At 41.6% G+C, this 15,865-nt stretch overlaps 1 protein-coding gene across 4 annotated transcripts in view; it reads right to left on the bottom strand.

Moving 5' to 3' along the window:
- col12a1a (collagen, type XII, alpha 1a) overlaps window positions 1–15,865 on the bottom strand; it is a 60,243-nt gene that overhangs the window by 22,096 nt on the left and 22,282 nt on the right. For 3 of the 4 annotated variants that reach the window (XM_033641905.2, XM_033641907.2, XM_033641908.2), the window contains 18 exons: window positions 15,692–15,856; window positions 15,458–15,604; window positions 14,141–14,280; window positions 13,214–13,343; window positions 12,237–12,382; window positions 11,568–11,697; window positions 11,305–11,441; window positions 9,949–10,078; window positions 9,700–9,839; window positions 9,314–9,446; window positions 9,069–9,101; window positions 8,084–8,223; window positions 4,518–4,647; window positions 4,237–4,376; window positions 3,985–4,114; window positions 1,906–2,048; window positions 409–538; window positions 62–204 (listed from right to left, as the gene is read on the bottom strand). In XM_033641905.2, the coding sequence (XP_033497796.2) occupies window positions 62–204; window positions 409–538; window positions 1,906–2,048; window positions 3,985–4,114; window positions 4,237–4,376; window positions 4,518–4,647; window positions 8,084–8,223; window positions 9,069–9,101; window positions 9,314–9,446; window positions 9,700–9,839; window positions 9,949–10,078; window positions 11,305–11,441; window positions 11,568–11,697; window positions 12,237–12,382; window positions 13,214–13,343; window positions 14,141–14,280; window positions 15,458–15,604; window positions 15,692–15,856 (2,387 nt within the window). The remainder of the gene's footprint in view (window positions 1–61; window positions 205–408; window positions 539–1,905; window positions 2,049–3,984; window positions 4,115–4,236; window positions 4,377–4,517; window positions 4,648–8,083; window positions 8,224–9,068; window positions 9,102–9,313; window positions 9,447–9,699; window positions 9,840–9,948; window positions 10,079–11,304; window positions 11,442–11,567; window positions 11,698–12,236; window positions 12,383–13,213; window positions 13,344–14,140; window positions 14,281–15,457; window positions 15,605–15,691; window positions 15,857–15,865) is intronic. The other variant, XM_033641906.2, reaches the window with a different exon arrangement.

Here is a 15,865-nt window from a genome sequence, read left to right as displayed (position 1 = left end):
AAAGAGAATTTATTGAACCATAAACAACAGTGCAATTATGCAGACTTATGAACATGCTTACAAATTCCTCGATGGGGTCTCCTGTGGTCTGAGCATAGGTGATGCGGTATTGCATGACAGGACCTTCAGCATGTTCCCAGCTCACAGAGAGAGTAGTGGTGGTGGGGTCATAGACACGCATGTTCCTTGGGCCACTGCGAGGCACTGAGCGAGGAAACATGAAAAAAGGGTTGTACATTCTGAACGTCTCTGTATCTTTTGTCTTTTTGTGTACTAAAAAACGAGGCTAATTGTTAATCACTGGAATACCTATACTAGATCTGCACTTGCACTCTAAGAAGCATGATACATAGGGGTCTTTATATTGTTTTTCCTACTCTCTTTAAACACACTGGCCCAGGTTCTTACTTGTCTTTCCTTCATCACTGATAGTGGGTCCTTCGCCGTCGCTATACAGGGCAACCACTCCAACATTGTAATCGGTGTCTGGGAGCAGCTGCTGCAGCAGGGCCTCATTGGTGTTCCCTGGTACCAAAATCTGTATAAAAACACCGAGCATGTCAGGGATAGAAAGTTCTTAAGAGTTTCGGTGCAACATGTGTGGACTTAAATCCCAAATCAATCAGTAAAATCAGATTAAGATAATAGCATATGTTTATATTTTCTAAACAAAAAAATAGCAATTGTGCATGGGTGCACGGGCAGAATGCAAATCCCCCTGCCAGACACGTACACTTTCTCCTCTCTCTTGACAGCTGCTTGTGTCGTACACACCCTCTAACACCTCCCTTTACTCGTCAGCCTTTTGCTGTCAGCACTAAGTGAAAAGAAGAGCCACATAATCTTTTGATGTTTGACAGCTGACACTGTCGTTTAACCCAGTCTGACAGCACGACAGCTGATTACATATGGGCCACCTCCTCCTCACATTCTCTCTCTGTGGGTTAGTTAGTTGGACAGAGTGAGGTCAGACTGTGTAAGCGTCAGACCAACAAATGGGTTTGGTAAATCTGCTTATTATCGTTTCGTGGCGATGCAAATGCAACAACAACATCCTGTTGTCTACACTCTCCATCTGTCCTGGTCATAAATTTACTAGGACGCTTAAGATTCTCAGTGTAAAAATAACATCACTGAGGATATCAGTAAAGCTGGTAATTCATGCTACAAATCTTCAGCCGGTGTTAAATCTGATGGTGGAAAAGGCCACATAGCCAGACATCATTGGCTCCGGGGATGGAAAAAGGCCTGAGCCTGTCATAAATGAGCACCTCTCTATCAATAAACTGGAATATGTATGCCTACCTCTTCAAAGACCATGTTATTAGACTCCCACTGAAGAAGCTGTTCTTAATGGGGCAATCTTTCTTGCAGATGCTGGAGAGTGCTAATGGTAGCCATGTCGAAGTAACACTTCAAAAGTTGCTTGTGGATTCTTTAAGTAACCAGAAACCCTGAAGATGTGGGCACACTGGTGCCAGATGCCACATATCGTGTCAAGAACAAGAGTTTTAATGCAATTTAATGATCACAGTCTTGGTTAAAATCTTTAGCTGTGTATAAAAAACAAGAACTCAGCTAGCGGTAACTGCACACATGCGTGCACACATGGCCCATTTGGTGAACAGACTAATGTTCTCCTTTAAAAGTTAAGAATGAGGCTGTTTCATTCCTGATCACATATGGTATACTGTAAATGGTGGTCAACATTTTAATTGGTTGTTACTCGGGCAAAATATGCTCACACCTCCATGATTTAAGGGCATTAGCAATAAGATGGATACTGATTGGCTGTGATAAGACAATAAAAAAGTACTTGTAGTTATGGGTGCTGTTGTGCACCAATGTCTTTTTATATATATGTGCTATACCACACTTCTCACCACACCGTGGATGGAAACTCACCGACTCAGAGGGTCTGGCGCCAGTCAGAGGAGCATAGACCACCCGGTACTGCTGGACTGGGCCTGTGGCATGCTCCCAGCGAACGTTCAGAGTGTTGGTAGTGGGGTTAAAAACCCTGATGTTCCTGACAGGGCTACGCACCACTGCAGAGCCAGGAATGTTGTGTGGTACGGCCGAGGTTAGGGATGAGGAAGTGAGAGGTTAGGGAGAAGAACAGGGTTAAGGTAAAGCAAAAACGGGGTACAAAGCGGGAAGAAGATTGATGAGAGGAAGGTTAGACAAAGAGGAAAGAATAGTGACAGGGTGAGGTTAAAGGGCAGCAAGTCAAGCGGTTTGTAAAGATTGGGGAGATAGATTGAGAGAGAGGATTAGATAAGGCAGAGGAGACAAAAATAGATTGTTTAGGTCAGGTATAGAGGTCAGTAAAACCATCAATTACATGAGAACATCACCCGTAATATTGCTAAACAAATGCATGTCATGTGTTCCTATTTGTATGTGTGTTTTAGTACTATTAATTTTTATCTTATGAGGTTCCATGGGGGTTATTTACAAGTGTTTAAATGACACCTTTAAGAGTTTAACTAGTGGCACTACCATCCTCCCTTTGTCTCACTTACTATGGTCTAGACTAGTTTTGTGGACAGCCAGAACAGTGTGATGACTACATGAGAACATTTCAATGAAATGGGAACAATACTGGCTGGCAACCAACAGAGACAAGTTTAAGACATTATTTAACAATACTGCTATCAACAGGACATTTCCTGTCAGTGCCCTGAAGGTTAATGAAAAGGATATACAAGGCGAATGTGCAGCCCTGTGTGAAGCTTGCCTCTTAACAAACCAAAGCAGATGTTTAGAGGCTTTGTGCTGCTCCCCATTATAACCCCATAAATGCAGAGGAAAAAACGCAGTGGGCACAACACAGTGAGTGAGCTTCCGTACTTTAAAGTTACACAAACCAATCCCTTGTGCCTAAAAAGCCGCTTTGAATTTTAAGGCACAATTAACAGCCAGTGGCTTGCAAAGTTAGCTCAAACAGTGAGAGCAGATCCTTCCGTAAATTGCATGAAGAGGGGACGGTACAATGAGGCACTTCAGTTTAAATGGAGATGACAGTGTATTCTACAGAGGGCCAAGAGTTACAAGGTTAGCGGCAGTATGATCTCATATACTGTATGTACTGTATAAGAGTTTGGTTAACATGTCGAGGAAAAAAAGCCACAAAACATGAAGGACCATTGCTCCAGAAAGGAAAATGGGGGTAACAGTAGCGGGCATGGAGCATGACCTTAGCCAAGTGAGTTGAGAGCCATAAAACATATAATGCACTCCATTCATTTCTAACCCCCCCTTCTGTTTCTTTTTCCCAAAGGAGGGCCAATTATTCAGTATATACCCTCCCCCATTCCCCGAGCCCCACCATTATCCTGACCACTACCCTTCATTCCAGCCTATAAATGGACAATCTTACGGTAAAAAGAGAGGAGACACCATTATAATGCTGCCAAGTCAGAGGAATTCCTTCCTACGCAATCAGCCCGCAAAATGCTGACTCATTCCCAGCAGAGATTGGTGGTTTGAAATTGTGGGAGAAACTGGAAAAATCTGAGTTCTTCAAAGAAGTTCAAACTAAGCTGACTGAGCTTAATACTGTCATTTTATGTTATGTCTTATGTTAAATTTCATATGTGAGGTGTGAACTAAGTGCATATTAAAGCACCTCTTTAGAAACCAATGGCATTTGATCGGTTTGGCTTGGCTTACAGCTTTTGAAAGGATTTGGATGATCTGAAACAGTTATAAATGGCTGCCTCATTGAAGGTTCTCTGACATTCAGTAACAGCCAGCCAGGAACCAAGGCCAGTAAGTTCACTCTGGACAGACATGAATGGATTCCTGAAATCCCACTGCCGTCATGTAGTAAGTCATTCTCAGAGATCCTCTTTTCAATCTGCCTGGACTTTTCTGAACCCTAAGAGCTGCCTACCAAAGATATCACTGCTGCTCCTCAGCGTCCCTGCATTGATCACCATTTGTGACCTACACTAATGATTGAATGCATGCAGCACTTACAGGTTTTGCCATTCTCAGACATGCGTTGTCCCTCTCCAGCGGAGTAGACAGGAACCACTGTTACAGTGTAGACAGTATCAGACTGCAGGTTCTTCAGCACAGTGTTGTAGGTGCTGCCTGATACCTGGGCCTGGACAGAAGCATAACAAGACATACATCAGGCTGTGCTCTCGCCACTACAGATATGGTATAAAGAGACAGGCACATCTCACTCAACATGTTCTAATGTTCTAGACCTGTTTTCCAGCTTACCATCTCCTCCTCTCCTCCAGCCGCAGGGACATAGAAGATCCTGTACTGGCGCACGTTACCCTCAGCAGCCTCCCACTGGACATTCAGGGTGCTGGTAGTGGGGTCAGTGACCTGCAGGTTCCTAACACCGCCCAAAGGCTCTGAGGTAAGATAAAAGGATGATAGAGTTGAAGTGTCGTCTGTATTTACCTGAATGCACTACTACAACTGTATACAGTCATCATGAGGTGTCACTGTTATCACTTGACATTTGAGCGCATGCAAAGAGGAGCATAACTCACTAGTCTTTCCAATGCCGTTCAGCTCCCCACCAACTCCTTTGGCGTAGACCCCCACCACAGTGATGGAGTATTCGGTGTCAGGGGTCAGCTTGGGAAGCAGGACAGTGGTTTTCTTTCCTCCAATCTGGGTCTAGTTAGGGAGGAATACATGTCAACTTCCTTGGCTTATGTCTTGTTAAAAAACTATTATTATGACTCGTAATTGGATAGTTCACTGCAAAATCAGAAATCCACATTTTTTTCTCATATCTGTAGTGCTATTTATAAATTTAGTTTGTTTTTATGTGAATTGCCAAGTGTTGGAGATATTAGCCATAGAGATTCCTTCAAAAATTATGGAACTAGATGGCACTCAGCTTGTGGTACCAAAAAAGTACATTTGAAAAACTCAACAGTAATGACCAAAAATCATGACCCAGTTACTCAAGATAATTCATAGTCCTTGTTTTGAGATTCAGGTAGGAACTATTTGCTTTCTACCAAACATCAGCCAACCATATCACTGCGCAGAACGAAGCATGCATTTACTGCTAGGACACCCAGAATAATGTTTACATCTCACGCTGTTACAAGGACAAGCCTCTCGTCCATGAGTAGATGCATGTTTCCTTCTCCTCAGTGAAACGGTTGACAGGTGTAGTTCAGTAGAAAGAAAATAATTCCTCCATGAAACTACTATGGATTAACTTGAATAACCAGATCATGATTTCTGGAAAGAGACATTGCTGTTGAGTTTTTCAAATGTAATTTTTGGCGCTTTGAGCACCACATGCCAGGTGCCATCTAGTTGCATTATATTCGAAAGATGGCAGACATCTCTACAGCCGATATCTCCAATACTCGGCAAAGCACACCGAAACGATCTAGATTAATAAATAGCACTACAGGTAAGAGGAAAAATATGTGTTTTTGATTTTGGGGTGAACTGTCCCTTTAAATGTTTGTAAACCCTTGGTGATCATATTGAATTTAGTTACTTAGACAATCATTAACTTGTTTAGTCGTCTATAGTGAAAGACAAAGAATTTGCTTTTCCTACAAAAGTCTTGCTGTAGCCTTTAATAACCTTCAGCAACTCCAGTAAACACAGCGGGAAAAGATATTTGATCTGTTTATCGGATGGGATAAAGAGTTAAACACCTCTCCATGCATGCCTTAAATTGTTGTCAATAACCTGATGGAAAGAATTGTACCTGAAAACTACTGCACTGTCAACATTTCAGAGAAGGAATGTTTTTTAATATGTTTTTGGACATGATTAATATACAGCACACTGGCCAAGGTAAATCTGTGCGCTGATGGCTGAAACGGTCGGATGTCTTGTCACAGTCATGACTGGTGATGAATTTACAGCATTATTTCTGTCTGTGTGTTTGCATGTGACTTTGTGTATAATAGTGCTTTTTCTTTAATCACTGCACAGCTCTGTGTCTCAACCGAATGGCTGAATCTTTTATCAACAAGGAAAAAGAAAATCGAAGGAAGGAAGTAATATAAATTGGCATTGTGGTAGTTTTCTTGTACACAAGTGCAAAATGTTGTGTCAGACATTTCCGAAAACAGACTTGTTGTCCCAGACGAAACAATGCAAAACTCCCTTTTAGCTGCACTTGTTGAAATCCTGACAGTGAACCAAGACAACTTGGCTGACGCTAGCTTGTTGGCTTCCAGTTTTCCATCAACCCTTCAGTGTGATATCACCAAGGCAATCAGTGCAACTAAATTTCATCAAGTACTAAAGAGGAAAACATTTCACTTTGTGTTAAAAGGGAAACTAATGGTAAACCAACGACCTACGTAACACCAGCTGAGCCCAAGCTGAATTTTGCACAAAACTTCAATTTACAGAGTAAATTATAAGGAAATAAAAACAGCTTAAACCTTCAGCTGCCCTCTCCAGTATGACACATGTTGGATGCAGTGTGGACCTTATTAAAATGGGCGAAAGAACAGTGAACCAAGATTTATGGAAGCAGCGACTTTGTGCAGCACTTAAAGCACATTATATGACACCCATGGCACCGTATTCTCTCATTACACAAGTGTACAGTGACCTGACTGGTCAAATGTGTTCCATTTTCCATGTACACAAACATACACACACACAGCTTGCAGATGGCCAAACAGCACACACACTGCATGTGAACCATCAAAGTTTAATCTGTGATGTATCTGCACACTGTCTCCCCATAGAGCTGTTAAATTTTCAGACCTCAAAATATGTCATGTGAACTTCTTATGACATTGAATTTTTATCTCTCCTAAGCAACTTCTCACAACCCATAAATGCCAAGTAGTGAGGATGAAATATTTTTCTACAAAATTGTTTGGAACATCTAACACTGATTTAAGGGAGGGTGTTTTGCAGCTTGTTGGGGTGCTTATCACTGTTGTCTTGTGTGAAGGCATGTGCATCGGCACCATTTAGCACACTTGCCTTTAAAGGGAAACACCAACTAAATTAAGCATTTTAACCTGTTGTTTCCACAGCCTAGGAAAGTTCAGTCAATATTTGTGAACATGATCTGCTTTCTCAAAGTCAGAAACCAGAAAGGTAAGTCTCAAACTTGTGATGTCAAGTAGTAAGTCTGGGGCTGCTCCATAGACAATGAATTGGAGACTTATTTTTTCGACCCGCGGAAAGTTTGTTTTCTTTTTTATACCCAAATGAGCTCTATTCCACTGTAGTGTTTTCAGTTGTGAAACAGTAAAATGTACCCATGTATAAACAGATCATTTCTTTGTGTGCTCTCAGTGTCATCTAGAACATCTTTACCAATTTATTGTCTATGGAGCAGCTCCAGACTTTGACATGACATCACAAATTTGAGTTTTAGCACTCTAATTCTTGCATTTGGGAGAGAGTTGTTCATGTTTACTAATATTTCTAGACTGCCTAAGACCATAGGAATTACATGTATGAATGTTAAAAGGGAGCGTAGTTCCTCTTTAAGTCTTTCTTGTGGAAGCAATGAGAAATGTCTGGCAGCAAATTGAAACCAAACCTTCAACTGTCATCCAAAAAGACTTTTGCATATTTCTAAAGGCAGCCAAAAATGAATATGACCAGTAGGAGACAGGAAATATGGAGAAAAACTAGGAAGGGGTTTTTGTCCACATTAATGCTGCCATATCCAAACAACAGATTAAGAGATTTGACTTAGGATAAACTAAAATAATGCAATACTGATGGTGGCTTTTAGCTGTGCACGTATATTTCTTGGAGGCAAATAAAGCTAAGATGATTAAGGAGTGAGTAGCTAATATTTTAATACCTCGTACTGCTGTTACTGTTGTGTTTCCTTTTGTACATTACTCCGTTTAAGTTATAACTTGTGTTTCTTCTTTTCCATTAATGTACCAAAGCATATCTCTGTTAGAGAAATGCTTATTTTACTAAAACCTCAATCTGCTCTTTGGTGTTTCGAGAATCTTTGCATGAGAAATAAAAACACCTCGTAAATGAATGGTATGCCTTATGTTTAATTTTCTGAAACATGATTGCTACACAGAGCAGTTATAAACACTGTGTATTAGATGTATGGCGTGTTGGTTCGTTGACTTACAGTCTGGCTCCTGCCTCCAGCTGTGGGCACGTAAGTGATCCTGTAGTTCTGGACACGGCCTGGTGCTGGATTCCACCTGGCGTTCAGAGTGGTGGTGGTTTCGTTGAACACAACCAAGTTGGTTGGAGGTCCCATAGGTACTGGAAAACGCAGGCACACACACATACCACAATTACAACTATGTCAATATGTGTCTACCCGTTATATGTTGCATGAGCACTTATTCCATGGATTTCCTCCACATTATCTTTTAAAGACACAGTCCTTGATACTTTGGTTAAGCTCATGTCAAAATGTCTACTCTGTTTTGAACATCTTAAAAACCTAATTTGCCGTCAAATATCAGTTACTTCTAGATAATTCACGTGTTTTACTTTTTGTTAAGTCCAGTTGCCACTGATGTGTATCAAGGATTGCAGCTTTAAAGATGAAAAGACAGTCCTCTTCTGGGACTTTGTCTTTTCTGAAGCAGGGATGGATTCTCGCAAACAGCAATGGATTGATGGATAGATGATAATGGATGGGTTCATAATGCATGGATAAATGCAATGGATAGATGGATGGATGGATGGATGGATGGATGGATGGATGGATGGATGATGAATGATGGATGATGGATGATGGATGATGGAATGGGCTGCAAAAACAAGGATTCAAATCCTTGTTTTGCGCGGCATGCATAGTCAAAATCCATCTTCAGCCATTTGTCATTTGACTGAGTCAGAACAGATTCAGGAACAGCCATGGGATGAATGGTATGAACAATGAGACAGACAAGGACAGACAAACACATAATAAAATCGGCTGTGTCAGGTGCATCACAGCACCACCGGAGCGGTGGATGGGTTAAGGGCCTTGCTTGATGATGTAATGATGGTTGTTCAATGGACAAAAGTGCTGATGACTGGTTGAAAAAAACTTAAAAACATGCTTTCGTCACTTGAAAGAAAAAAGCATCCTCTTGCTTTACCGCGAACATACTTACGTTTGTTATCACCCTGCTTGGACCCTATAGGCACTAGAGGCAGAAATAGAAAGGTATAATGGGCATACCCTTTCGCTCAACATTTCATTAGCAAATTTCCAGAAGATAAAGTCGAAAGGTAAATCATTGGTCTAGCCTTAAATCAAGATCCAACAGAGATTCTGTCAAAGCAACTGAAGCAAAACAGAGTTAACTGAAGTGATTGTACAGTCGCCATCAAAGACCGGCTGGGGTGCGCATCTTACATGTCTTCTCAGTGCCCAGCAGATCCTCGCTCTCCGATTCATCTGGATAGATTGCGGTAACAGACACGTCATAGGGCGTGTCTGGCTCCAAGTTCTCCAGGAGGTGGGTTGTCTCATCGTTGTTCAGGATGGCCTGATAAGGAAAACACAATCACAGCATGAGGGGAGGTACTTCCCTGAAATGTGCGCCAATACAAACCAAAGACAAGCAACATGACTATCATATTTGAGTGATTATTAGTGGATTGGTGCAAAAAGTCTGTTTTTTAGATGTTCTGCCTGCAGAACAAAAAGCATCGCCAATAAACTTTCTGTGGGACTCATCAGGAAATATCTGTGCAATTTATTAGAAATGTAAACATTATGGACAGCTGGTTTCCTCTTACATATTGGAAGTTGGTATCTCCCCTCTTGGTCCAGCCAATGCGGTACAGAGCCACGTCAGGGGCTCCATGCTCCCAGGTAGCTCTGAAGCTGGTCTGGGTCACGTCTGAGAATCGCAGATTCTTTGGGGCAGGAACCACATCTACAGAACAAAGGGAGAGAGCTTAAGTGTGGTCTCTATTTTAGTGAAAAGCAGGCAAATGAGGGGACATTGCCGTTATCTGTAATGTAACAATAATGATGATTTTCACCAGTGATTGCATTTCCCAACATCGGCTGACCAGGTCCCTCATCATAGATGGGAGTAACTGCCAAGCCATACTCAGTCTGTGAGATCAGGTTGTCTAATTGCTTGGTGGTCACACTTCCTCCCACTTCCAGCTGCAGAACAATCAAAGTGTTAAACATTACTATACAAAATCAATAATGCAAATATATATATATATATATATATATATATATATATATATATATATATATATATATATATATATATATGTATATATATATATAATTATGTATGAGAGAGCACAAAGAACTTCAGATGTTTTTCTCTTTAGCCACATTTTGCCAAGTCTTGCAAAACCTTAATTCTGTTCACAGCATGAGTTTCCAGGAACACTGGCGACAGTAGGAATGCGCTTCTTATAAGACCAGTAGGAAATCTGACCAGAAGGTATAAAACTTTGTTTCCAGAGGAAAGTGGGAACAAAACGACACACAACAAACAAGCAACAAAGAACAAAAAACAAACAAAAGAACACCTGGAAGACTTATAGGAAACACCACACTGGTTTTACTGCTCTTGATCTCGTTAAGTTTTATTAGTTGATTTCCAAAAAATTTAACTTAGGGGATTCATTCTAAAGACCAATTAACTTGAACAGTTGCTGCATGTTTGTCTGATCTTTTGCATCTTAATTTGAGTTATAGGTCTCACCTTATTTGTTTCCTTGGACTATTAAACCATGCAAAAGGCCTCATCTAGAATGAATGTGTGCTGTATGCGCTGTGAGTGGCATACTCTCCCTTTTTGGGCTCTATCACATAACCCATGAGGTCAAACATGACATTCTGTTACTTTCTGGGCAGTAAGCTCTTCCTGCCCACGCACTGCATTTTTGCATCCTCCGCCCATTAGTCATTTTCACATGTGTGTTTCCATCAGAGGAGCTTTGAGGATCACCTCCACCTGATTTATGGCTAAGGAAGTAGCAAAACGCAGACCACAGAGTTTGCTGCTGTAGCCCAAGAACTCCTAAAAGGGGATGTGCAACTATAAAGTAGCTGTCCAAATCATCCCTTTTACCTCCGCAAAACCAGATTCTGATAGTTTCATAATCTTTTCACTGGACTCAGAAACATTCCCTAATGTCCATCCAACCAGCTGCAGTCCCCATTATGTGGTCTTAGCCAATATATGGAGGAATCAGTGAAAAATATCTATATAAATTCATCACCATCAAACCTAATGGCTGAAACAGACATTAGAAATCGTAAAGAAAGCATGAGAGTAAAGGACTGGTAAAAACATAGACTGCTAACATCTTGTTTACATGTATTCCCTGGTTTTAGTCGGAAAAGAACAGGATTGGAACTAAACTCACTTCTTTAGCCTCCCCATCCTCAGGCCTGTACGTGATGAGGTATTTGCGAACAAGCCCAGGAGCAGCATCCCATATAAGCCTCATGGTGCTGTGGGTGATGTCACGAACCGTCAGTTTGCCCGCAGGTGGCAGTGGCACTAAAGGTTAGGAGGTTAGCGTTAGTTTCAGGGTTAAGCATTCATGAGGACAATGTTGAGTCCACAGTGGCCCCCATAGACCTACTGTCAGATATCACAAATAAACAAGAGTCAGAGACTACATACGGGTGACTCCCTGCTTGGTCAGTGGTTCACTAGCTGACTCTCCATGCAGGGCGAAGAGGGAGAGTGAGTAGGCCGTGTTGGGGAGTAACTTCACCAGCTGGACATCAGTTGTATCCCCTCCAACTCTTATCTGCAAGGGGACCAGACCAAACAAACAACATAAGGTCAGAGAGGAAGTGGACAGCGGGGGCTCATCAGTGACATAAGCAGAGACATTTAAACAATGGGAGAAATATTTTGGTTGCGGCACATCTGCTGATTCCGGTTTTCTGCCCACTGGGGTTTGACACCTCATGTACAAATGATGATGTTCCCTTGGCAGGGTGAGCTCATGGTTCACCCACCCCTTTGTGACTAACAGTGTTCCTCTGTATATTCCCCTTCTGCCTTGTCTCCTCAATGATGAGGCAAACACTGGTGGCTTTGTAAAATGTTATTTCAGTGCGTGACGTCTGTGTTTTGTCAAGAAGTGCTGACAGTGGGCCGCAACGTTCGGTCACTTCTAGTATTTAGCGATGTGTTTGGTGCATATGAGTGAATGCAAATGTGTGCAATTGTGTCTAACATAAACACATGTGTATGTGTATCTGTCAAAATCTGTCATGTCCACAGCTGATTGTCTGTTTGCCTTTTCATTCAGTCACACTGTGCTCCAAAGGTGTATCTTACCTCCTGCTCAAGGGTGGGCTGAGTGGCATTGATGGCGCTGTAGAGCAGCATGTAGCCAGTAGCACCCAGTGCCTCCTCCCATCTCACACGCATAGTAGTGGTCTGTTCATCATAAATGTCCATCCTCCTCACGACACTCAGGGGCACTAGATAATCAAGCAATGATGTGAAACACATGAAACTGAGGTTATTACAATCATATATGGGTAAACACACACACACACACACATATGTATATATGTTCACAGGGACACACAGATATACACGTTTTGAATGTTTCTTTGATTGCAGAGTTTCTCTGGCCTTTTTATACGCCATTCAAACTGCGCAAACTCAACAATCAGCGCTATTTAATATGTTCTTTTATAGATACTATATAAAGCTATTAAATCTCTGCCACCCTAAAGAAAGCACCCGTAAAACAGAATTTTACAACATTTTAAAAGAAACAAAGAAATAAGTCAAAATTGTGCTTGAACCCCAGTATAATCACATAAATTGCCTTTGAATTGGCATCTAATTAAGTTTTACGATTGCTATCTTTTTGCAGCCACATATGGTTTTATAAACAAGGCCAAGATATATTTATTACCTATGAATGTTTATTAAAGCAGACCACGCTGGAATCACTGTCACTGAGTGCATACAGCTTGTGTCAACTAAGCCAGAGAGACTCAGAGATAGAGACTGACCCAGAAGGGAAAGTGAAGTCAATACTAAGTAAAGGCTAGAGGTTTACAAGTGCTTAAGAGCCGGGAGAAATTTAAACTGTTGTTCTTTGATAACCCCATTTATCTGGGTTTCCCTCAGTGGGAAATGGTTGCATCTATGATTAATGATCCAAGACCAGTCAGACAATTCTTGTTGGATTAGTTTAGGCTGTTTACATTCCCAACTTTTACCATATATGGATTTTTATAAGTGGATCTCTTTAAACCAAATGAGATGGAAGTCAAAACGCAAGACAAAAGACATACGTGTGGTCTCGGTTCCTCTGAGAGGCTCGCTGCTCTCCTCTCCTTCCACTGAGTAGACGCTGACCTCGTACTCAGTCAGGGGGTTGAGGCCCTGGAGAACCACTGTGGTCTCAGTGCCGTCCACAAACACCTAAAACAGACGGGAAAGTTACTGTAGAAGATTGCAGCAAAAGGAGTAATCTGCAAGAATCTCTTTCAAAAGCTTTCATTGGATGAGGTTTGTGAGTCTGTGGAGACTTTCTGAAAACATTATGGATTATTACTTTATGTATACATCCATGAATATATATTTTTGCAGTGTCAGTTTAGAAGAATAACAATCAAAAGCTCTGTCTGTTTACTTAGCATTTTCTAAAGCTCTCCAATAAAAACCAGAAATCCATCTGTTCATCAAGTTTTTACTGGACTAAAACTCAGCATGTGCTTCATTTCCAGATCCATAAACAACAATAAAACCTCATCCACTATGTTCACTATTAAACACAACAACGGGAGCTGGACAAAAAGCAAACATCTCCTACATGTAATTAGATTCAGACACCACAAATGCATCTTATTCCACACATTGCAGAGCCAAGACCCTGCTGGCCAATGGAGCTATCACTCATGAAGTCATTATTTGCTCTCTAATCCTCTAAACTGAGAGCTGTGTGTTTTTGTTTCCTCGCCCTGTGTCAGATCATAACGTAATTAGACACCCAAACAGCGAGAGGCCAACACAAACAGGAGGCTGAAAATAGACATTTGAGTGGAGTTTCCCATTAGTCTCAGAATTAGTGGGTCAGGACACATTTTAGCCAAAATCCCCTCAACACACAGAGGAAGAGGCGCGACACTCACTACAATATTTTGTATGATTGAATAAGTGGAAGTAAAGATGGTTTTTAGTGTTATTGTGCATTATTGTGCTGTGTGAGGCTGGTATACCTGTTGTGGGCGCCCAGATACAGTCACATACTCCACACGGTACTTCTCCACCGGGCCATCAGGGGCGGTCCAAGTGGCTCGGAAGGACTGGTGTGTCACCTCTGATGTCACCAGGTTAGTGGGAGCATCAGGTGCACCTCCTGTTCAGGTGAAAAGACAGAAACTGCAATGAGGGCCATCACATCGTGTAAAAGCGTGCCTAATTGCTTTTCTTTCTTTTGCACTTTTATAAACTTTACATTTCAGAACCGTTTCATGGTTATTTGACATTCATAGAGTTATACACTCAGGGGATATAGGAGGGGAGTAGGGGATATAACGAGATGTGGCAACAGATAAAAACATGCTTATTTAGTAACAAGTCCTAACACAACCTTCTACATGCCACGGCACTCGCTGAGACTTTAAAGCCACATCCTCTCCAAGGAGTTCCCCTGCAGTATCCAATAGCAGCTCTTTAATTTGATTAAGGAGCAGACAATTTCCTACTCCAGGGAGGAAGGAAGAATATTAGGGGAGGAAGAAAATAATAGATATGTAATCATTTCCAAGAGCTTGGCTAGTTCTTTGCTTCTAGTGTTGCTTTCCATGGTGGGCCAGACATGCAACTGTCTCCTATACACTATATTTATACTGCTCATCAAATGTCTGTGAATAGAGCACTTCACTGAGGCTAATTGTGGCTGTTATTATTTTTGGGTAGAGGGCATCTGTCCTTGCAATGCAGTGCACTATTCCACAGTGATTCCATTGATTTGATCAGTCACGTTTGTGTATAGTCAGTAGTCAGAAGCCGCATTTCCACCAAACACTTTCGGTATAGTACCCTCTTTTGGAACCGGTACATAACCCATACAGACATGTACCTTAACCCTAAATCTGTTTTGTCTTTTCATTGAATCAGTATTTCCTTTTCATCAACGATGCAGAGGAACGTCCACATCTTGTTGAACATCCACAGGGTTGCACGCCAAAATTTTCAGAACAAAAAAGAACAGGCTTGAGTGTTCAGAGTCTCTGTTGCAATTGACGTGATTTGAAAAATAGCAGGTTTGTGCATTGCTTCCTTGTCGAGCAAGGGTGATGGTTTTCTCTTAACCAATCAACAGACTGCAGTGTTTCCAGATCCACTTTTCAGTATCGGATCGGTGTGTTAGTTACCTTAACAGAGGGGTTACGAAACGGGACAGAAGGGAACAGTTCTATTGGTGCCATCCACAACTTCTGACAATGGAAACCCAAAAATAACCGTTCTAATGTGTAGTGAACTGAACTAAACAGAATCAGACTGCTTGGTGGGGAAGAGGCTTTACATACCTGGTCCCTTGACACTGTTACAGAGGTTATCAGTAAGATTGTCAACAATGTCCAACAGGAAGGAGAAGTCAGCCACATTGTACATGTGAGTGCTATCCGGATCAGAGGCAATGGACCTCAACTCGTTCTCATCAGCATTCTTCACACCTAGAGAGCAACAGGGAAGATAGGAGTCATGAGCACTTTGCTACATATGACAGCTGTACTTTATTCAAGGAGTTAAGCAGAACTTACCAATGGCATAGAGCTCAATTCCACTATCACGCAAGTTCTGAGAGTTGGCAATGACATCATCCTGGGATTTGCCATCAGTGATCAACACGCCAATCTTTCTAGAGGTGGGTCGCATCCCGACATTCTCTTTGAAATTGTTCTGGAGGATGTAGTTCAAAGCCAGACCTGCAATGA

Source organism: Epinephelus lanceolatus, chromosome 15 (genome assembly GCF_041903045.1).
Source record: "Epinephelus lanceolatus isolate andai-2023 chromosome 15, ASM4190304v1, whole genome shotgun sequence".
NCBI lineage: Eukaryota > Metazoa > Chordata > Actinopteri > Perciformes > Serranidae > Epinephelus > Epinephelus lanceolatus.
Note: the sequence above shows the minus strand (reverse complement) of the source record. Positions and strands in the feature narration are given on the sequence as shown.